This window comes from Gobio gobio, assembly GCF_949357685.1.
Source record: "Gobio gobio genome assembly, chromosome: 10".
Classification (NCBI taxonomy): Eukaryota; Metazoa; Chordata; class Actinopteri; order Cypriniformes; family Gobionidae; genus Gobio; species Gobio gobio.
This window is the reverse complement of record NC_137116.1, coordinates 4,897,419-4,921,972: the sequence shown is the minus strand read 5'-3', so window position 1 is coordinate 4,921,972 and position 24,554 is coordinate 4,897,419. Positions and strand designations below refer to the sequence as shown.

Here is a 24,554-nt window from a genome sequence, read left to right as displayed (position 1 = left end):
TTTTAGTTGGACACGTGGGAAATCTCACGGGCCACCCTGGCCTCCTAATTGGATTACATACAGACAAGTATGTCATCTTATTCTATTTTGTCCTATGTATAATAATATATTGCAATGTTGTTTATTTTGTTAATACTATACATTTAATCGTGACGTGTCTAGTATACTTTAAATTAAACAAGCATGTTGATAATGTTAAATAATATTATAAGCTATATAAAAATGTTTAGCCTATATTTAGTGGCAAGATCTGTGTTTCCCCTTCATTGTTATTCTCCCTAAACAAAGTCAAGCATTTGCAACAAGGGACTGTTTTTAAATTACTTCTAAAAGTCGCAGATAAGATATTTTCTCCCTGGTTTCTAAATTGGTGAAACACGACCCATGACGCTTTGCCCTCTGCGGTTCCTTTAATGGCTGCGGGTTCCGATCGCTTTTCCACTTTGCAGCTCTCATAACCGGAACCTTGCGAACCAAATACAGACAGCGAGGGGCGTGGTCGGATCAAGGCCTTATTTGGAGTTTCCACTTCAGTGGCGAACTTGGCGCTCGAGGCCAAAGCCAAGCCTACAGATTTGCCGCGCGCCTGCAGTATTTACACGCGATTAACTCTCTGGCACTCGCAGTCTTTGAGGAACCCTGCCTCAGTTACTGTTGCTTCTTCTGCTCTTGATCATCTGTTGCAGTCAATTGCTTGAACAACTTAGTTGACGTTTACAAATGATTCATTTGGGCTTTCATTCCTATTTAACTCGCAGCAGAAACCATTGCGCCCAACAGCAGTCTCCATTGATCTCTGCATTCTCATGATATTCTATTCTCACGGATCTATGACCTTCATATGAACAGTCTGACACCACACACTGACCCTATGGAGCTTAGTAAGCTGAATACCATTTGTAATAATAAAATAATAATTTATAATCAAGATACAGAACACAATAGGCTATATTGTGCAATCTTACAGATATGGCTCTAGACAGAACCCGTTTTTTTAAGGGAAAAGAAAAACACATGACTAGTCATTTTTACATCTATGCAATGTCTTGCAATGTAGATCTTAATCTGGAAGAGTTTATCAATCCATATTGCATTGTAAAAAGTGAATATATATATTCTAGTTGAATGATTTATATATGTGTGTGTGTGTGTGTAATATACACTAATATATTATAATTATAAATTATAATTATGTTAATTAAGACCCTTATACAGGGTACTTTAATAAAATGCCTTTCTGACGGCATCTTTACACAGCTGAGTTGCTTTTGTGCAAATGATGCAGCATCGTTGCACACTTCAACTTTTCGAGTCAAGACAGCATATATTTTATTTTTTATATTTTATTTATATATATATATATATATATATATATATATATATATATATAATTGAATAGACTATTTTTAATTATCATCGCATATTTATACTTTTCTATTTAAAATATTAACATGTATAAATGCATTTACTCGGCTTCAGCATTAATGCGTAAAAGCACTTTTTCCTCGGTATAAATGCAGCTTCAGGTGCGTCTAAAAGTTTCCCGGTTTGTGCTGTCACGCAGATATAGCGAAATCCTCGCTCACGACATGTCTTTAAAACAGTTTTACTCTTCGCCGGGTCCAGTTGTCACCTAAACCGGTGAAAATGTCCCTCCGCCGCTCCACCGAGCGCTTATCTTCCTGCCACCGACTGTAATGTTCCACTATGAGGAGCTTCCATGTGACGCGCTCCGCCGTCTAGCTTTGTGTGTCCATATATGGTCATCTGCGTCACGCAGTTGTTCCGTCCCCCTGTTGAACAAGAAAGCGTTGGAGTTCCCTGCGCTCGCAATAGAGCGAGCAGCGCTACACTTGTGCAATCACCACCACCAACAACATCTCTCCACTCATCCAGAGACAATAACACTCCACAGAAATCACTCACAAAACAGACGACAATCATCCTCGTGAGGAGACATCAGCGCGGTGCTCGTCGCGCGCTTGGATACAATTTCAAAAGGGGATTGAGATCTCTTTCTTGCGCTTTTTGGAGAGATTTCAGAAGAGCGATCGGGACGGAACACCTGTGCGCGCTCATTAATGACAGACTGAACTACTGCTATGACAGGTAAACTAGCGGACAAGATCCCTATTACCATGAGCAGTTTAATCAACACCATACCTGACAGTCTCTATCCAGAAGAAGACATTCCCACTTCTATGAACATTTTCACAAACCCGGACTCCATTTCGCACTACTCGCAGATGAATACAGGTAAGGGCAAAAGTTTTCAGTCACTCCTCAGTGAGGTGTTCTTGGAGTTTGTGAGCTGTTGTGTTGGCTGGTTAGAGTTTATCATGAGGCATCAGTTGTCTTGATGCCCGCGGAACGCGCTGAGCGGCCCCGCAGCACCTGTTTGCGCGCGCGCCTGGTGCGAGTTACAGTAGTTTAGAACAGAACTCCTGACACTGCAACACTTGCTATTTCAGATTTTATATATTTTAAAAAATGTTCAGAATTAGGGTAGGCTATACAGTTTTCAAATGTTAGTAATCTATTCCCGAAATAGATTGATCAGGCTTTAAGTTGCTGTGCATTTCGGCTGCCTAAATACTGAGTAGCATATGTAAAGAAAATCTTTTTATTTTATTTTTATATATTGTTATTATAATCAAATGCATTTATGTCATAACATTAGAATGCGAGGATATGGTTTTATAGACAGCCCAAGACGCGCCTTTTCTCTCAATGGAATTCTGCGATAAAATTGCGTTAAATGTGTTGCCAAATTGTATATTACAAAGAAGGTGTGCGAAAGTGGACGAGTTAAAATGTTCCAGTCACGTGATATGAGTGTGAACTGGACAGGTAATATCAGGTAATAGGTAGGCTATCATTTCTAGCCCACGCGTCACGGGACACGCGGAACCCCTTCGTTATTCACTGCCAATACATGCACAGTCGTGAAATGTATATTTAATATATATTATTCATATCAAATAATGTCAAAAGCTGCTTCGTTTTTCACTGTGCGCTTTAATCCCGTAAAAAAAAACAAAAAAAACATTGTCCACCGTATTGCACCAGTCTTATAAGCTATTCAGTTCTAGATAATATATTTAGTTATTATAATATTTAAAGGTTTTGATTAGTCAGTGCTTGATACAGTATTGACCCTGTTTCTGACCCTCCACACGCGCAGGTGGGCGTTTATATGGTCTTAAAAAAGCCCGGGCCACTAGTGAAAACACGTGAAATATAACATCTCCAAATTAAATAATATTTAGGCACTGAAGGGTTTATTAGACGAAATTCACATTCGCGCGTGTTCTTTTCGCACCCTTTAAAATGTTTGTCCTTTTTCAAATCAATTGAATTTTCTCAGCACATTAAAACAATCTTTACGCATTTTTCTGGAACAGTATTTTCCAGTGAACAATAAAAAATTTGCCTATTTAAATCGAGCTACTGATTAAAATAATGCTTCCAGAATATGAGGAATTCCTTCCAGGCAGGTCATCAAATTGTTAGGATTTTTCTCTATAGCCGAAATGTTTTTCTTACTGTCGCTGATTTTACCTTTTGAACTATCAAAAAATATTTCAGATGAAAGCTGCAAAAATACCGTTTTTAAACTCGCTTGTAAAACAAAATTGTCGTTCTTATACCATAATAAATTGCGACGTTAAAACATCTGGTGAGAAGTTGTGAAATATTGTAGTTATTATCGAGAGTGAAAGCATAAGATCATCCGTCCTCTGATGGAGTTTCAGAGCTCTTGATGTGGTTTTCACTCTGCAGGTCAAAAGAGGCGATGCTTCCCACACTTGCGGGAGAGTATTGACCTCGTTTCGTTTATTAAAATTTCAAAATCAATTCGAAATATGAATGCGAACTCTTCACAAAACTAAACAACAAATGCGTGAAAAAATGAAAATAATAAAGGCAGATTATCTTGCATTTCTTGAGGGGACTTTTTTTTATTTTTATGACTAGTTCCTCAAAATCATAGAAAATTAAAGTGATAGGTTATGATGTATAAATTTTTTTTTTCATGTAGATATATATTAACTCTTTTATACAGATTGTAGGCTCCATGACAACTTTTTTCATATCTCAGTGGGACTGCTTATCACAATGTGTCAAGGTGACAAACCCTCCATGTCCTTACAAAGCGTCCTATCAGACGTCCCTGTAAAAGATCCCCAACAAGTGTGCGAAATGCGTCCCCTTTAATCGTGAAATAATAGGCAGAGAGTTTTTCCAGTTTTCTTTACTTATCGCTTCTCTCTGATTCCTGGCCGAATGAGTCTTTTCCTTCAGACACAGCACAGCATCTCTTCACACATGTACCCCGTGTGTGTTGAACAGATGCGAGGACCATCTGTAATTTTCATTCTGTTTGTTTCTACCGTAAGCCACAATTTGGTGTACACACTGCGATTGCTGTAAGTGCACGTGCAAGACTAAACTTAGAGAGCCGTCGTGAGAAAATATTTCATTTACAGACGCGCCATATTGTGTTCAGGCGTATTAAAAGTGATTGAAGTGACTACAATACAGCAGAGCCTTGTTCGGTACTTTTGAGAACAGCCGTCAAGTGTCAAGAGACATCACTCTGAAAAGACTCAAGGTGTGGGAGAGAGAGAGAGAGTGCGTATAAGAGTAACAGTGATGTCAGTCGTGACATCTTTTTTGTACGGAGGAGCCAAATGACTTCCAGTTGATACACAGCCGTTTAGATTGTGTGACAGAAAGACAATAAGTTGAGGCGAGGGAGGTGAGAGATATTCACTGGAATCTTCAATCTCTTTGCACTTCTGATTTAGTCAAAGATCAATATCCACGCCTTCAGTTGGACCGAAGTGCTTCACTTCGATTAACAGAGATGTTGTTTTTGAGAGCCACTTCAGAATAAAGTTAGCTAAAGTCTAGAACTTTCCACCAGTCACTTTGCCATGCATTGAGCATTATTTGGCCGTGTGGCAACCTGAACTGACGTGTCCATTCTGACCCACAGATAATATCATGGACTTGGGGATGGGCGGCGACAAGGGCAGCGGAGAAATCCAGTACGGCTCCGGGAGTTTCCAGTCTGGTCGGAGCGGACAAACCGTCACCTACCTGGGCAAGTTTGCGTTCGACACCCCTCCATCGGGCAGCATCGGAGGCTCGGGTTGGTGTCCCGACAACAACATCATCAGTCTGGTGAGTGCGGGAATCCTGGGGGTGTCGCCGTCGCCTGGCAACATCACCACCCAGACGTCTTCCTCGGGCGGCAGCATGGGCGGTCAGTCGTCAGACATGGAGCAGGTTTACGCGCCACCCCTTCCTGCCTACTCGACCTGTGGAGAGATATACCCGGAACAGGTGACGTTCCACCACAGCCCGGCCACGTCCTCGTCTTTGCCCTACCCGAGCTCTGACTACCACACCACCTCCAAGCCGGGCATGGACGGAAGTCTCTTTTCCATGATCCCAGACTACAACCTCTTCCATCACCAGGGGGACGTAGGGGTGATGGAGCATAAACCCTTCCAAAGCATGGACCCTATTAGAGTGAACCCACCTCCCATAACTCCCCTCGAGACCATCCGAGCTTTTAAGGATAAGCAACAGATCCATCCCAGCTTTCTTGGCGGGCAACAGCACGTTTCCCAACACCACCAACCCTCTCAGACACTCGCCCTCAAACCCATTCGGCCAAGAAAGTACCCCAACCGGCCAAGCAAAACGCCCGTGCACGAGCGGCCGCACGCCTGTCCGGCGGAAAACTGCGACCGGCGCTTTTCCAGATCAGACGAGTTGACGCGCCACCTGCGCATCCACACGGGACACAAGCCCTTCCAGTGCCGCATCTGCATGCGGTCCTTCAGCCGCAGCGACCATCTCACGACGCACATCCGCACGCACACCGGCGAGAAGCCCTTCTCTTGCGAGTTCTGCGGACGCAAGTTTGCGCGGAGCGACGAGCGAAAGAGGCACGCCAAGGTGCACCTGAAACAGAAGGACAAGAAACCCACGGACAAGGGGAGTAGCGCCGGGGCAGGGGGGAGCCACACTTCTCCTCCCAGTTCCTGTGGGAGCGCGGGACCCAGCAGTGCCAACATCATGACCGTCACCACTTGTGCATGAGGTGGACTCGCAAAGAAAGACTGCGAGGAGAAAAAAAACCAAGGTTTCTTTCTCCTCTGAAATACACTTGACTCTTAAACTCTCTCACAATATCCATCCATTTGCTACGGTTTCCATCGATCACGGTGGCATGTTTCTGTAGCCACTATTGTTTTAGGTCAAGCGAGTGGGGAACGAGTGGACTAGAGTTGCATGGCGAGGAAGGAGAGGGCGTCAATCGACAGAAAGAGCACTTACAGATGCAGCGCAGTCATAAGGGTTTAGCTCAATCTCTTGAGATTTTAGTCTTTTTTTGTTTCTTTTTTCTTGTATATTGGTTTGTCAGATAAAAGTGCACTTTCATTTGCTTAATGTTTTGCTGTCTTTTTATTTTGAAACGATTGTTAATTATTTAACGTTTCCGTGTTATTGTTGTTGTTTTTCAACAGAATGTGCCAAATGTATTTAAATACAGCAGAAAATATATTGTTTGTGTTAACCTAATAACTTGATACGGGGGGGAAAGCCTATGAGTTTCAGGTGAACTTTAAAAGTCTGTTGCATTTTCAAAATCCCTTCTGTACAATTAAGGGATGCGGATGACTTTCAGTGCAATAAAAAAGAAAAACAACAACAACAACAACAACAACAGCAACCATAAAACAGTCTGGCTCACTTTCACAAGTTTACTTTGTCGGGATGAAATCAAGACACAGCTGTGGCCTTTACCCGTTTGGCTTTGTTTAGTGCGCAAAAGGGCCGAACCTGCCCTTCTGGTAGAATGAGATATGGTGATCCTTTCTGTTTTTGCGACCTGTATCCCTGCATGCATCTAGTATCACGTCTTATTATGCATCAGTCACGAGTGAAGACCCACAGCAATATGCATCCGAATGGAACCATGCTACTTTATTTCTATGTGAAAAATTGTCCCTTTTGTTGTCCTTACTGTCATTGCTTAACTGGACACGGTTGTGTTTCCTGCTTTATCATCCAATATTTTTCACCGGGTCCCTTTTTATGCACATTATATATTCAGCACGCATTTTAACACACATGTACACACGGTTTTCAAAAACGAAATCAGCCAAAATTATGGTAATGCTCGCCTGTGAGCATCGCCACTGGGCAGGATTGATCTTAGGAGTCATTGTTTTGCATTTTTACCGGCTGAGGCCTGCCTGCTATATGCATGCCATTCAAGATGTTTTTTGGATGGGAACAGTTTCGACATTTATACTGCTCTCAGGGGCAGCACCGTAATGTGGTATCTCCACGGTAACTCATATCTGGATCATGCCTAGAGATTCTGAATATTAACGACGAGAACGAGAGGGGGTTTTGTACAGATAATTATACAAACATATTACTACATGTTTTCTACTTGGAATGTACAAAGCAATGTCTTTCAGTATTACAACGTTTGTGTGTGTGTGTGTGTGTGTGTGTGTGTGTGTGTGTGTGTGTGTGTGTGTGTGTGTGTGTGTGTGTGTGTGTGTGTGTGTGTGTGTGTGTGTGTGTGTGTGTGTGTGTGTGTGTGTGTGTGTGTGTGTGTGTGTGTGTGTGTGTGTGTGTGCATACACCCGCATACTTAGATTTTACATTGACTGAATGTTGAAACAAAAGGTGTGTTTACATTTTTGTTTGCTTTCTTTTTTCTGTTTGTTTTTTTTTAGATTGTGACTGTACAGAATGTTTTTAAGTGTGTGTGTGTGTGTGTGTGTGTGTGTGTGTGTGTGTGTGTGTGTGTGTATGTGTCTCTGTGTGTGTGTGTGTGCAGGAGAAATCGAGTATTGACAGTGTCAAATGTGATGCATTCTTCAGCATTTCTTTAAAGTCTCAAATATTAACTGTTATTAATGCAACATTGCAAATGATGACTTGCGGACACACTGAATGATGTGTTTAATAAATGAATAAACTGTAAGATTATTTGGTGAAAAAAAGCTAAGCAAAACCTGTGTATCTTATTACCTTATAGGCAAACTATGCATACGGAATCATTTGATATATAACACTACCATTTGGTTCAAAACAGTTATGTTTAATACATTTAAAATGCTGAGTTTTCAATAAAAACCCACACATCACTTGGCTTACAATCCCACAAAAAATGTGTATCTTCCATGTCATACTCTAGGAATGTATTTTTTTTGGCCGTGGCAAGGTCATGCGTGAATAAATAATGGAGCAGTGGTATTTAGGGATTGTTAATTATACAGAAATAATTTGACCATTAATGTGACAGTCCTTTAAATAAAAATGCAGCTCCTCATAGGCAATATAGAACTTGTTCATCAGGTTATAGCTCTTAAAAATAAATAAACAAATGCGAGATATTTATCTGGGGTGCAAAACGGTAATGATACAAACCAAATATTGATCCATAAAACTAATCTACATACCACTGAAATTTGCCGAAAGCTAAACAGGCATTCTGAATGTATACATTGGCATTATTGTCTTGAATAATGCATCGAAATGGCAGAATGTCAGAGTTGTGTACACAAGTAAGTTTGTACCTCTTAACCTCTCTCAGTGTAACCGAACAAGGGAAATATCACAGCGCTGATGGGTTAGATTTACATCAGGTTCTGTAATATATCGGGTTCTGTTCAAGGTCTCCTTTTTTTTGTTGAAAGATATCTTCATTTCTGAAGCACACATGCTATATTGTTTTTAAGAAAGAATACATACAAAAACAGCTTCTGGCTTATTTTTCTTTTCTTTTTTTTTTCTGTGCCAAGACACATCAGAATGCAGGGCCAAACTGCAGCAGTAAAAATAGCCAAGCAGTTCTTACAGATCAGATACGATACCCGGTGGAATTGTGTGCATGTATGTGCGTTTGAGGAGAGCGTTTTACATTAGGAGCCGTGAGCTGAAAAGTTCTAGGGATACAAAAGAAATTCATCCGAGTGATTCTAATGTAAAACCCAATATCCATCATGACTCAGATTTTATTATATGCTACTACAAGTGGAAGTCTTCCTCATAAAGTCCTGTGAAGCAACAAGCAATCGTGACCTCCGGAAAACGTGTGTGTGCGTGTGTTTGTGTTTGAGCATGCATGCATGCACCTGTGTATCTGTCCTGAATGCTTCCATGTCCATATTTGTCTCCGCATCATTTGCATTCAATCAAGAACCTTCTTTCCATCAGTGCTTTGTTAAATACTAAGGAGTCGGTGTGTTTTTGGGGGAAATGGATACGGTGACGAGTCTCACAAGTCCCCCCTCCCTCCTCGTCATGGTCTCAGCATGACTGTTCACTGTCCGGCTTTGGATCAGAGCCAGGATGAACAGCCTTGTTTGTGCCAAACTTGCAGGCTTGGCTGCCCTGGAACAATATGCACAGAGGACAGAACAGAGACGTAAATGTGGCCCTAGTCAGCTCTGAAGCAGGCCCTGTTTCACAACACTGATTCACTGTTGTTTACCTGATTATTTTGCTCCCTGTAACCCCCTCATTATGGCCGGTCCTTAAAGACGTTCAGCAACGCTGTCCACTGCGCTGTGACTCCTCTTCTCTACAGAAGAAAAAAAAAACAGACGTGAAAGAAGAAAGTCATCTTTATTGATGCCCATCCGTTCTCATGTTCACGGTTTATAGTGTGCAAAATAAATAATTTGTTGTGTGGCAGATATTTTGGTATCCGTATTCTTTTTTTCCTACAGGACTGTATCTCTTACTGCATGTCTTGCATGTCTCTTCTCAGACGGAGGCACTTAGAGTTGTTCGTGGTCACTTTTATGAGTATGAGAGACATAACCGTGGGATTTAGCTCAGTAGAAGAAAGGATCTTTTGATACGTTTTTACCTCCTGTTACTTCCATTGCCTTATAATAAGGCCCAGTGGTAAAGTCTTATAATTGTTCACAAAATTAATTGATGTTATCCTTTTGTGGAGAGGAAATGTTCACTTGGCTTCTGATTTTGTTGTAAATTAAATGTTTTCCAGTTGATGCGTACTTGAATACACACCTGAATAAAATACAACTGAATCCATTTTTTTGTTGTCTTTTTTGTGTTGCACATGTACAAACCAAACAACTATGCCAACAACTGTACAAAAAAAATAATAATAATAAATTACCTAAATTTTCAGGTGTGGGTTGTTTGAATGCATACATAAAAAAAAAAAAAAAAAAAAAAAAATTATATAGGCTACAGTATAATTCAAATAAACAAATATATAATGGGCAAATAGGATATTTGATGTATTCACTGTAAAAAAAAAAAAAGAAAAAAGAAAAACGCTGCCGTAAATTTTTAAATACAATCAACTTGGATATTTAAGTCATTTCAACTTACAGTGGTGGCCAAAATTATTAGAACACCTGACAGATCTGAGAACTTCAACACTAATGTTATCCCATGCCTTCTGCAACTGAAGCCAAAGGCTTTCCTTTGAATGTACAATAGATCTGTCCAGTTTATTTTCCAACTCGCCCTAAATGTGCTCGATGGGGTTGAGGTCTGGACTTTGAGGGGGTCAGTCCATCGTTTTCAATGTTCTAGCAGATTCCCTCCGTCGCAGGTAGTTCCGGCAGTAGTCAGAAGAATGTTTTGGGTCATTGTCCTCTTGGAAAATTAATCCAGGCCCAATAAGACGACTCCCAGATGCCAAGGGTTCTAATAATTTTGGCCACCACTGTATGTGTATATATATATATATATATATATATATATATATATATATATATATATATATATATATATATATATATATATATATATATATATATATATATATATATATATATATATATATATATATATATATATATATATATATATATATATATATGTGTGTGTAAAAAAAAAATCTATAGGAATTGGAAAATTGGCCTACCCCTAGAACAATGTAAAAAAAATATATATGATCAATAAGTTATAACAAATGTTTTTACATTGCTTTAACTCATCAAAATAAACTGTTTTTTATACAAAATCATTTTCATTTTAAGTCAAGTCGAAATGACAAACATCCAAGTTGATTGAACTTAAAAATTTAAGGTGGCAACTTTTTTTAATATATTTTTTACATTAAAGACAACAAATAGCCTATAAAGCCCATTCACGCCAAAAACTATTTCACTAATAAAACCCAAAGATTGTCTTTAATTGCTCAATTGTTTCTCCTCAACAGCAACGAGTTTAACAAAAATCTGATATTTCAATCTGAATTCAAATATTTCTCATCTTAAACACTCAGGTTACCTCTTACTTGCTTGTGTCATGTGTTTACTTCTACAAAATATTTTTGGACAAGTTCATACTTAATTTAACATACCTGACAACTCAAACTTCCCCAACTGCCGAGTAATATCACTTTGCTCAGGGTATAAGCACTGCTTTGAGAAAAATCCTATTTTCTCGATGCTTTCTCAGTCAGTCGACAGCCCTTATACATTTTATTTGAAGAATAAACAAAAATAATGGCGAAAATAAACAATTAAGCGAAACTAAGGATATTTATATTATTACAGTCATTTGGTTTGCTTATAAACGCATTCTGTGTGTGTGTGTGAGAGAGAATGGTACCTGTTGCGCGTTTGTAGTTTGACCTCTTCGCTTCCCGTAGTTTAAATCCTCTCGACCTCTGACTTGCAGTAAACTTCTCTACTTCCTGCTCGCTGTCCGACTCTTAAAAGGCTGAAAAGGCGATGTTTTTAACAGAAAGGGATTACATTTCGATTTATTTGGACTGAAATTGAGCACAAGATGAGCTGGTATGTATCACAACGTTTATGTGGATTAATAAATAATAACAAATCGTTTGTTTTCGGGCGACGTGAAGTGCCGCCGGTTGTGTGTCAATACCCAGTGCGCTGCCTACTTAGACTGCACTTCGAGCGTTCGAATGCAACTAAAGTGCTGTCTAGTTAGGGGTCTTGCGAGCTTTTGACACACAGCCATTGACTGTGGCTAGCGAGCTAGTTTAACCATGTTTGAGGTTACGAATGAGTTTAAACGCCCCATTTAAGCTCCGAAAAGCGTTGTTTGGTTGTAGAGAGTTCAGATTAGTTTTAAACTGTATTTCTCGCTATAATGTTATCACGGTTGTTAGCCCATAGTGTCTTTCCCTGGTTTCAGTTGCTAAGTTAGCTCGCAAGTCCTCAGAGACGCACTGTTTACAATTTGATTTATCAGTGTTCCACTTCGTGTATACTTTATATTCTTATATAACGAGTAGTAGCTCATTTTATTCTTATTTCTAGCTCCTTTAATTATAAAAGAGAGTATTTATCAACTGTACACAGCCTGTGATATTGCAGTCTGGAACAGGAACATTTTTAAGCTCCACAAAGACACTTTATTTCACTGTGTCCTTGTTACACATGTTACTTACCATAGTAATAACAGTAAATCATGCATAATTACACGCTATTAACCCTCAACCAAACCCTAATCCTAACCCAACCCTATAGTAAGTACATGTTGTTAATTAATATCACTCAGTACTTAAATAATTGCACTGTAACAAATTAATGACCCCTTAAAATAAAGTGTAATTGAAAAATTGTTTTCATGATTTGTCATCACAACTTTTTATCTGTTGGCAAATCAACTGGTTCAGATAACAATATTTTTAGTTTCTAATTATTAAACCAATCTCCTTCATTGTATTACAGTTGGGGACACTACATTTTTCTAAATTTTTAAACTAAATATCGAAATAAATCTAATTATTAAACTAAATTAACCATATAAACTAAATTACTGATCTAATTACTGATGTAAAGCCAACACTTTCACTGTATGATAATTGAAATGAACTGATAGCATCACCGTTTTCTCCAGAATGGCTAGACGGCTGAATAAAATTATGCTGCATTATTTTCCTGTTTAACACTGTAAAGCTGCTTTGAAACAATCTGCATTGTTAAAAGCGCTATATAAATAAAGTTGACTTGACTTGACTATTAACCAATTTTGTTTTATTTCAGTGAACTCAAAATGTTACTTAATTTATGTTAAACCAACAATAATCTTTTACAGTCTGTTAGGCTTTAAAAAAAGTTGGTAACACTTTATTTTACAGTGTCCTTGTTACATATTTTACATGTATTTGCCATAGTAATAACAGTAAATCATGCATAATTGCATGCAACTAACCCTCAACCAAACCCTAACCCTATAGTAAGTACATGTAGTTAATTAATATTACTCAGTACTTAAATATTAGTTACATTGTAACAATGACACCTAAAAAATAAAGTGTAACTGAAATGTTTTGATGTATTTTGCATTTAGAAAACCATAAGAAACCAGTAGCCTTGATCGGAAGAAGCTATAATGTATACCATCGCAAACTTTAAATCCAAAAAACTAGGCTATGTACACATGACTCTAGATAACAGGGAATTTCTTTGCTGAGGTGTCTTCAAAAGAACCACCGAAGACCCTATTTTTAGATGTATTTCCCTTCATCTGTCTCTGAGTCTTTCACTGGATTCCAGTAAACTAGAGACTCTTAAGCATTTGTTTTAGGTTGAACACAATGGACCACTGTCGACTTGTGTAGTTTTGCCTTGTCAGTTTGTTTTGCTTTCATCAAGATGTAAGAGAACGTAGGAAAGACATTGCCATTAAACTACAAAGGTTTGGTGGATTTGTGTTTAGATAACATAATAATTTGCCATGCTGCTCCGACAAATACACAAAGTGATTTTGTGATGATTAGCAGTGTTCCAGTTCGGTGGCGCTTATATGTTCATCATGCGATTTGTAATGCTGTATTGTAATCGTTATGTCCACTACAGTAACGTTTGAAAGCTGGCATTTAAAATGATAAATGTCTGTTACTGTGCATTTCTATAAATGTCTGTGAAGTCGTAATGTAACGGAAGTAGCAACATCTTTTTTGGTTGCATATTAAGACTTGCATCCATCATCCGATTCCGAGATAATCAAATTATCAAAAAGGAAAGAAATATAAGGTGGAGACTTGGTTCCGTGCATCTGTTGGAGGCAGATCTGAATGTGAACTTGAAGTTGATTGTAAGAAAAAGGTGGAGTTTAAGCTGAAGATGGAGTTAGGACATTTAGAGAAAAAAAAAGAATGTGCACACTGAAAAAAAAATGTTGTTTCAACTTTAAAAAAGTAAGTGTTCATGCTGCCTTAAAGGCACAATATGTAAGATTTTTGGATTAAAATATCCAAAAACCACTAGAACAATGTTATTTATTTTGTTGAGTTGTTTACTTATATTATCCTAAATGTTTCCAAGAATATTTAAATCCAGAGAAATAAGCCATTTTAACCAGGACACGGACCGTGTGCGTGCGTCACCCATCAATGACATCATGCCCGTGTTATAGGGCTGAACGATATGGACAAAATTTCATATCTCGATTTTCATGCCAGATATCTCGATATCGATACAATACGATATGACTACGTGTTCGGTGAAAACCAGAATCTGAATTAAAATGTTTGATTTAAGCCTACATTTCAAAAATTTGTGTCAGAAAATGTATTGTTTTTAAGCCTTTCGCACGTACGATCACACAGGTGTAATCAGTCTAGGCTGGTCACTGGAGCGGATGATCAAGTGCATCACATGATCAACTGCTAAATTCAAATGTTGAATTTAGCCAGAGACAGGCGCGCTCAGAGCTGTCATATATCACAACTTTTCAGTGTTTTCAACCACATACTGTTTATTTTAGGTTTCAAACATATAAATTCACATAAGTACTAAAAAAAAACAATACATTTAGAGTTTGTAAAATACACACTGATGTCTATGGAAGAGGTAATAATAATCCTTTCCATTATAATTCGACACGTTTTATTCATATCAGATACACATTGTGTAAGTAACTTCAATGTTTACTCTATTCTATTCCCAGTTCACCAGCCACTTACTTTTAAGTATTTCGGGGGAGGTGGATGAATTCACGTGTTGTAAACATAGAGGTTGTAAATCCAACAGATCCGATTCTCTGAACTGCGTCTGCGGCACAAACTAACACGGCGGCGCCCATCGCGCATACAGCTCAACTAACGCAATCGTTATAAAGGTGTTTAAACAACAATATACTTCCACTTGCATGTATTTTACAATCGGAATATCAGATATTTCATGCCATAGCTAACACATTTGTGAATATTCTGAATAAAAAAGGAAAAAATGACATAAAAGCAGATCATCATTCATTCAGCGCTGTTGCTGCTGCGGTGTGTCACGTGACAAGCAATGACGCGTCACCATGGAAACGCCGCCCCCCCCTCTCACAATATAGTTCCCACGTCCCTGGTAGTGTGTGCGCGCTGGCTTTAGCGGTGCATTCAAGGGCACTCGTAAAACTGATGTTTGTTGTGACTGCCAGAGTTGTATGCAGGGCGAGCGCGGAGAGGGGAAATCTATATCGTCTATATCGTTGCGTTTTCCGATAGTAATATCTTGAAAGTTCATATATAGATACGATAACAATATATCGTTCAGCCCTACGGTGTTACCCTCGATTTTATTTTTTATCCACTTGTTAAGTCGTGACGTACGGAACGCCATTTCTGGGTCCCCGTTTATGAGCGCAATTTATTCATATTAAAAATCAAACATTTTAAAAAGGTAAACATTTTAAATACTTACAGTCTAAACAGATAGATAGGTAGGTCAGATAGGTAGGTTACACATTTTCTTTTGGTAGTATTAGACCACATTGTGTGTGCATATTAGCACTGTTTGTTGTTTTTCTTGTGGCATGAGATCATAGACAGTAAAAGAAATGGACAGAGCGACTCCATAGACTTCAACAGAGAAAATTGAAGTCGGATAGAAGCACTCACTTCCTGATGGCTGAGCGTACTGCGCAGCCTCGGACTGAGCTTGACAACGTAGATGTGACGTGATCAACCTGTCGGACTGTTCTAAGACTTCTAGTAGTTGTGCAAAGTGAAATCTGAATCATTGTCACATGACACAGTCGCGTGGTTATGACGCAATCGTCAGCCTATATTTTACAAAAACAGCTTAAACAGCTTCAAGATAGTGTAAGATACAAAGTAATGGAGCCTTTTATACATTGTCGTCTTTCTTAAGAAATAAACAATGGACAAATGGAGTCTTTAAACGCCTCAGATATAAAGTTATTCGCTGTCAAAGTGACGCCAAAATGAATGGGAGTCAATGGGATGCTAACAGCAGGTGATGGCTTGGTTAACAATGGCCGCCCCTATGGAAGGAACGCTTTCCGGGTGTAGGATTACCCCCTTGGGATTACCCCCATGTATGAGATAGAGCGTTTGGACCCGGAAGCACTGCTGCGTGACGTCAGACTTAACAACCGAATAGAAACCGTGGAAACACCAAAGACACTTTAATATATGATGTGTTTTATTAGACAGGTGAGCAATTGTTTGGATACATTAATCGACAGAAAACTAATCATTGTTATACAGCTCAACACAGTTACGCCTGTTTCACACATACTCTGTCTGCATTCTCCGTAATTTTTTTCCGTACCCATGTTAGCCGGTCAGAGCTTTCACACTCCACGCGGATGCAGAGCAGTGCTGTTTTTTGCTGTGCTGGACGCGCTGAATTAAAGTGACAGTGCATTGTTCACATTAAAATAAACATGTGTTGATGTGAAAATCTAGTCATTTTCACCACAGATGCATATAATTTGAAAATAATTTATAATTCTACTCTGTTTCAAAGTCATCACATGGCATTTTTGCCTCAGGTAAAGCAAGGAAAACGACACCTTACCTGGCATTTAGCTGAACTAGACATAATGGATAGCACTCGACCTTTCTACTTTCTTGGAGGTGGAAAACAAAGTTCTTTATGACCTGTAGGATTTCTTGTAAAAAAAAAGATTTACGAAATAAAAGAAAAGATTTTTTTTGTCTATTGAAAGTATTCATTTAAAATGTTTGTGATTTTAACATTGGCTATATAACATATGTTTAAATGTTTTGCCACTTGCGTTGTGTGAGCAACGTAATATATAAATCTAAAGTACTAGGCTATATAAATATAAAGTTATATGAATAAAGAAATTAAATAAACCTTTTTTTATATGTAGTGTAATATGTAGGTCATTTTTCCAGAAGGTAAATGTCGCCGTAATCTTTACTGACATTAGCCCTATTCGGACGGTAATTGTTTCTCATGTGGACGCCTGTAAAAAATGAATTTGCATACCACCTCAGTGATAAAACCTGTGCATTCGGATGGCGATTTGTTCAAACGGTGGAGGAGCGAGTTTTGTGATCCTACGAAGCCGGGAATGCGCTGCTTACGTGGTCAGTCGCATGACTGTGCTGTAAATAAACTCATTTGCTTGTAATAATAAGAATAAATTCATATTTAATTTAATTTTAGGAAAATGCTATTCTGATTATCATTTAAATCTTCTGTTTAAAAAATAGGATGATATGCATTATAGTTAAAATGCTTTTCTGTCTTGTATTTTATCTCAAAATGATGTGCATTTTAAAAAATGAGTAAGTTAATACAGCCTCTTATTTACACGAGGATGAGGTAAATATAATGCTGCTTGGTTATTTTAAAGTATTCCTGCCGTAATAACGGCCCATTTCAAATGTTAACATGCTTTTCTTCTCTTTCCCTTTTGAGCGGTAATAAAAGATTATTTTTTTAAATAATTTCCAGCATTTCAGTAACAAAAGTGTAGGCTAGATCTTTAAAAAGCATCCAAATTACAGCGAAGCGCAACGATACGGTGTCAAAAAAGATTTAAACAGTGATTTTTGAAGCAATCTCTTTTTGAAAACTCAGAGATGTGGATTCGGACGGCAATTAAATGACCACACGTCCATGGTGTTTGTCTAAAAACAGTAGGTCATTTCTAGCCCCTGTCAATGATGAAAATAAATTAAAATGCCTTATGTTAAACTAATCCTGTCCGAATAGGGCTTTAGGCGGCATGCAGCAAAGCTGGCATGGCTTGTTAAGGTCACAGTTTTCAGTCTGAAAGATTGGCATAATGTGAATGAACTTGGGAAGCTGAGGTGATGATGAACAGGCATGCATTTGTTTTGGCTCATGGCTTTGTGACCACACTAGAGCGATCCGCTACATACAAACATTAGATAATGTCCAAAGCGGCTGAAACGATTCAGCATTTTAACGTCACAGAACATGGAAACGTCATTCTTTGGAGAGTGCTTTCCTGGCCGTATTAAACATTCTACCATTTGCATTACAGAGGTTCGACTTCGGAAATTGAATCGGCGTCACAGTGCGCTACTGAAAGGTCAGTGGCCAGCAGAGGATGCTTCCTCTCCAGTATGCTTAGTGTTGGGGTGAAGGCCTGAATGAGCCTGTGGTGAAAGAGTCCTTTATGAAGCAGGCTGACCCACTTCATTCATTCAGGGCCTCTTGTTAGATAGAGTGACGTGGTCGTTCTGACACTGGGGTCGCCGTGAAAACAATTGCCGCTCCCTGGTCGTCAACCAAGTCTCTGTACTCCTCGTAGATAAGATCCCGGCGTAAAACTGCAGTCTCAACAGATAGAGCTTCCATTAGCTGACTTCTCCACTCGGGCTGATGTGTAGCGTGAGTCAAGTTTGCCTGTTTTCTGCGTAATTTTTGCTGCAAGTCTGAACGGAGCTTTGTTCGTGCTTCTGTCACTAGCACGTCTGTGATTGTGCTGATAGCGTAAAGCCTTAGATTCCACAACAGGGCACCTTTCATGATTCTCTGATCTGTGAAGGGAGAGGATTTCGTTTAGGTCAACATGAAAGTGACGCATCTATACAGCAATCGTTCAGTATCTCTGCAGAATTACCAGCAGTAATGTAGCACTTTATTTTAATTGTAAAGTTCACATCAGTTGGCCAATAGGTCAGGCTTTGAGCGTGAATGTTTAAGCATCCTGATGAAATTATAAATCTGGGATTTGGGGCATAAACTATAAAAAATTGCCCACACATATATCCACACATACATGCATCCATACATCCATCCACACACACATACATACATCTATCCAGCCACACACACATCCATCTATCCACTCACACAACCATCCATCCACACACACCACCACAAACACACACACATGTTGGTGCAACTACATTATGAGGACATTCATAGGCGTGCTAGTTTTTATACTGTACAAACTGTACATTCTATCCCCCTACACTACCCCTACCTCTAAACCTACCAATCAAATGAAACATTCTGCATTTTTAATAAAACATTGTTTAGTATGTTTTTAAAGCTATTTTAATTATGAGGACATATGAAATGTCCTCATAAACCACGTTTACGTTGTAATACCCAGGTCATTACACAAATTTCATAGCACACACACACACACACACACACACACACACACACACACCATCTATACATACACACACACATCCATCCGCACGCACGCACACACACACACACACACACACACACACACACACATACATACACATACACATACACATACACATACACATACACATCCATCCACACACACATCCATCCATCCATATGTATGCATACACACACACACACACAGACGGGGGGTTTTGTGAAATGTGGGGACATTCCATAGGCGTAATGGTTTTTATACCGTACAAACCGTATTTTCTATCCCCTTACACTGCCCCTGCCCCTAAACCTACCCATCACAGGAAACTGCACAGTTCACTTTCTGTGAAAAAAAACTCATTCTGTGTGATTTATAAGCATTTTGAAAAGTGAGGACATGGGGAACGTCCTCATATTTCACCCTCTTTTTGTAATACCTATGTCATACCCATGTCATTATACACATTTATGTCCTGATATTTCACAAAAACATGCCCACACAGACACACACACACAGACACACACACACACACATCCATCCACACAGACACACACACACACAGGCATCCATCCATCCATCCATCCACACACATACATCCATCCATCCACACACACATCCATACATACATGCATACATACACACACACACAAACACACACACACACACACACATCCATCCACCCATCACACACACACACACACACACACACACATCCATCCACCCATCCACACACACATCCATCCACCCATTACACACACACACACACACACACACACACACACACACACACACACACACACACACACACATCCATACATACACCCACACACACACACACACACATCCACAACACGTACACATCCATTCACCCATTCACACACACACACATCCATCCACCCATCCACACACACACATCCATCTACCCATTCCACACACACACACACACACACACACACATCCTATGTGTATCCAAGTTTTGGAAAAAAGTACACACACACACACACACACACACACACACACACACACATATCTTATGTGTATCCGAGTTATAGAAAAAAGTATTTCAGTATTTTATAACTTTTTTAAAAAGTTTTATTTATTATTTCTTTTAAATTCATGATTTTCAGTTGAACCAGGATCCGGACCAAAAAAGAAAATTATTCATTTAGTCCTGGTTCACACTGTCATTTGTATGACCGAACCTAAAAAATAAAAAATTAAAACCTTTATGATGTATGTTTCGTGATGTAACTAACCAAACATAAACAAATGCTGCTAAATGCACTCGTTGTATGTGTATACTTATGATAATATTTTGACCAGCTGAGAACTCGTGAAGAGCTTAAAAAATGTGCATATGAGTCAAAACAGTGCCAGAAATTCCTCATTCCTACACACAAATGAAGCAAGGAGATTGTAACCAGAAAAAACAGGTATGCTTAAGCATTTTGTTGAAAAGTTCTTTCGTTGAAAAGATGGGTCTCGGTCCGCTTCCAAACGAACTGTGGTGCGGTTCGACTGAAATATGAACGCAACACGGACCAAAGACATGTAAACAAACCAAAAACAGGACATGTCACAAGATGAGACCCTCAGAAGGTCAGAATGCTCACACATAACCGTTTTTTTCTCATCATGTGGCTATTTGTTTTGTACATGCGTCTGACACTGGGTCCGTGTTTTTCTCGCAGCAGATCTTGGTTTGTGTGTGTGACAGAGAGATTCCTGCCTTTGTTTTGACTCCTTTACACATTAAGCTCTTCACAAGTTCTCAGCTGGCCAAACCCTCATCTGTAGCTACGCACATACAACGAGCACATTTAGCCCAGCACACAGCATTGTTTTGAAGTTGTCATGTGTCATTTCCGTCATGAAATACACATAATTAAAGTCAACCAATCAGGTTGTGAACGTATCCCATGCCTTTAGATTAGGTGTTAAAATGCCAATGTGAAATCAAAACGGACCAGCCAAATACAAGTCTCCAAAAACTCATTCAGTCATAGCAGACACTGAAGTTTTAGCTTGAAATGTGTTTTACTCTATAACCAGACATGATGCCACAAATTACAACACTCTTCCATGTTAATCTTGAGTTTCCTGGCCAGCCACAACTGTGATGAACAAAAAAGTTTTGCCTTGTCGGGCTAGGAAATCCCGCCCACAGTGAAATCTCAATGGTCCATAATTCTGCTCCACGTAGCTGTATATTATTCAGCAGCATCAAATATGATCTGTTATGAGCTGTCATTTTTCACCTCATAGCTGTACTTCAGTGTAAGTAGGACAGTAAAGACAATGTTAGAGAGTATTTCGGGCTCTCATGCTATTTCATGCATTCTGACTTATTTACACTGTTAAAGAGTTGGATTCTCATGCTAAACATGGCCAACATTTCAAAAATGAGTTGGATGTATGACGTATTTCTGTGCCAAATACACTCCTTCAGGTTTCAAATAAGTTTCTGAAAGTTTTTTTTTTCCGAGTATGGCCCTATACAACAACGTCATAAAGGGGGGAATTGTATGGGCACTTCTCCTGGATGAGCGTGCGCACACAGAGCGAGAGCAAGAGCGTGTCCGTCAATGAGCTCCGTTCGGGTTACAGAAGTCGTCGGCGGTGCTGTCATATTGTTTTAAGGCCACGAAATCATCACTAAGGGTGTCACTAAGGTGTCACTAAGGGTGCTTTCACACTAGCAGTTTTGGTGCGCACCCGGGTTCGATTGATGTCAGAGTTCGCTACGTTTGGATGATGTGAATGCGGTCTTCCAAACTCGGGTGCGCACCCGCGAACCGTACCAGAGTCCGCTTAAAAAGGGTGGTCTGGGGTACGGTTCATGTGAACTCCGGTAAGGTTCGCTGCTGATGTGAACGCAATCGTACTAAATCGTGGAAGTGAACCGCTATTAATGACGTATGATTTGATAAAAATGTGTGTTTGTGTGTGTTTCACTCATTTTCCTGACGAGCATGACTGACATACTGCAAGCAGAGAACTGTAAATCTCATTTCTGCTTGCCTTCAGCGTTTTTTAGAGCATTTGCAGTACATTTGCGGCATATAGACGCAAGTGCCATTACGTACTGAAGCTTTAGAAACAAAACCAACAGTTAAAAAACTAAAATATAAAAGTGAGGTGAGCAACACTATGCATTTCGCCGCCTTCACGCTCGCTGTCGCTACTAAGCAACCGGGTAAACAGCTGCTGCTTTGATGACGCAAACGCACCCCGGTTCGGAACCAAATAATATAATATGAACACAGTCCAGCGGGGGCACGGGGAGGGGGGAGCAATCGAACTCGGGTTCGGTCCAGGCAATCGAACCAAGTGTGAAAGCACCCTAAAGAAGTGTGTTTCTGGTTGTGAGGGAAAGATAACCTTGTTCAGCTTCCCAAATAACCCAGCGTTAAGGAAACAGTGGATGCAGTTTGTTTTTCCGGAGCAGCAACAGCGTTCTTCAAGTGTGTTTGTTTGTTCCCGGTCATGAGTGGAAACCGCAGGCAGTGAGTGAAACTGCATCAAATGTCTGTGTTTTGTTGGCAATCGGCACGTAAGTGCATTATAATGTGGACAACATGAACGTATAGTGAATCGAAAGTTATCCAGGGATAATGCCTTGATGTATTATGTGTGTGTGACTCTTTAGCCCCGCCCACTTGCATGCCTCGAGCTCGTCTGTTTTTGGAAAGAATCGGTACAGCGCATCTGTCTTTTATAAATCTGATAAAGCTAAAGATTCTTTAGAGATGAGCAGAAACGGTGTGTTATGTACCCTTTAAGTTGCACCAAGTTTTACTTACAGTTTCTAAATGTTCAAAACTGAAACCAAAAATACTCTGACAGTGGCCATCATGTGACTATTATCTCTTCAGACACCACCTGATGTCCATAGTTTCTACACTGAGTTTGGATGGTCAGCACTGTAATTAACAGATTAAAACGGAAGGTTAATTACCACTCATTACCGTCTTGTTTTGATGTCCAAAAGGCGCCATTGGTTGACATAGTAAACTCAGTATTTAGCAGCAGCCGCAGCAGCATCCCTGTAATGATATCATGCACAAATTTGCAAACCAAAATGACCTGATGCCACACAGGATACTGTTGTGAACAATATCTCCATAAATAATATTTCAAATTCTGTCTCACTGTACCGCAGACAGGAAGTTCCTTTAATAAACCCCTGGTATTTTCCCATAATCCCTTAAATATCTCTGATGTCAGATTTTCCTTAGAAAGTTAGATGATAAAAGCATACATTGAAAGTCATGTTTATAATCTTTTTTTAAATTTACAATAAATATTTTTTTGATCAAGTTTGACCACTCTGGGCAGTTTACTTTCCAGGAATGCACCTAAATCCACTGGAATTCACTTGCTTTACTGGCTCCAGCAGTGATAATGAGCCTAAAGCGTGTTAATATTGCATCATGATTTAAGTTTTTTTTTTTCTTCTTCCTTCATTTTATGTGACCTCTTCAAGAGCATGGGATTGGATTGTACGGCCTAACCGCTCACTTAAATAAGGCTGTATGTAAAAATGGCCTTGTATGCGAAGAACCTTCGCTGCAGATTCCCACAGTACAAAATCATCCCACTGAATTTCTTCCTTCCTGTCAGAACCTTGACATCCTGTCAAGCCTTGACATACTGACTTATAGCAGCCTGGTTAAACTATCCCACAGCTCTGGTGTTAATATGGTAATCTTTATTAGTAGATTCTGAAGGAATAGTTCATCACCAAATGGAAGATCTGTCATCGTTTATTCACCCTGTTTTCCAGCTCATAACACTGACTTCCCAGGAACACAAAAGAAGTTATCTTAGATGTACTTCTCTTTTTTCCATACAATGAAAGTAAACGATGACAGATGCTGTCAAGCTCAAAAAAAGTTAAAAAATGCACCATTAAAAACCCCATAAAACTGTCCCACATGACTCATATGCTATATTCTAAATGCTCTGTATAGTCATAGAATGGTTTTCTGGGTGAAACAGGCCCAAAATTTGTTATTATCTAAAAATGTTGGGGAAATAAGTTGGAAGGGGACGTTGATGTGAAACATAGAAACTTGGCAAACAAGTCTATAATAATGTTCATGAAGGAATTTTGCTAAGTGATTTAATTTTCCATGCTGTGTTTCAACATTCTTACGAAT

General features: G+C 39.3%; 2 protein-coding genes across 2 annotated transcripts in view; both read left to right on the top strand.

The window, feature by feature from the left end:
• The first annotated feature begins 1,823 nt into the window (after positions 1 to 1,823).
• On the top strand, positions 1,824 to 8,204 carry egr3 (early growth response 3). Its single transcript, XM_079827748.1, has 2 exons — positions 1,824 to 2,256; positions 5,003 to 8,204. The coding sequence occupies exons 1-2, from the start codon at positions 2,103 to 2,105 to the stop codon at positions 6,115 to 6,117; spliced, it is 1,269 nt and encodes a 422-aa protein (XP_079683874.1). The 5' UTR covers positions 1,824 to 2,102; the 3' UTR covers positions 6,118 to 8,204.
• A 3,468-nt stretch (positions 8,205 to 11,672) lies between these two features.
• Positions 11,673 to 24,554, top strand: part of bin3 (bridging integrator 3) — an 82,368-nt gene continuing 69,486 nt past the window's right edge. Inside the window, exon 1 of the mRNA XM_079827406.1 lies at positions 11,673 to 11,831. Coding sequence (XP_079683532.1) covers positions 11,824 to 11,831 — 8 coding nt within the window. The 5' untranslated portion in view covers positions 11,673 to 11,823. The remainder of the gene's footprint in view (positions 11,832 to 24,554) is intronic.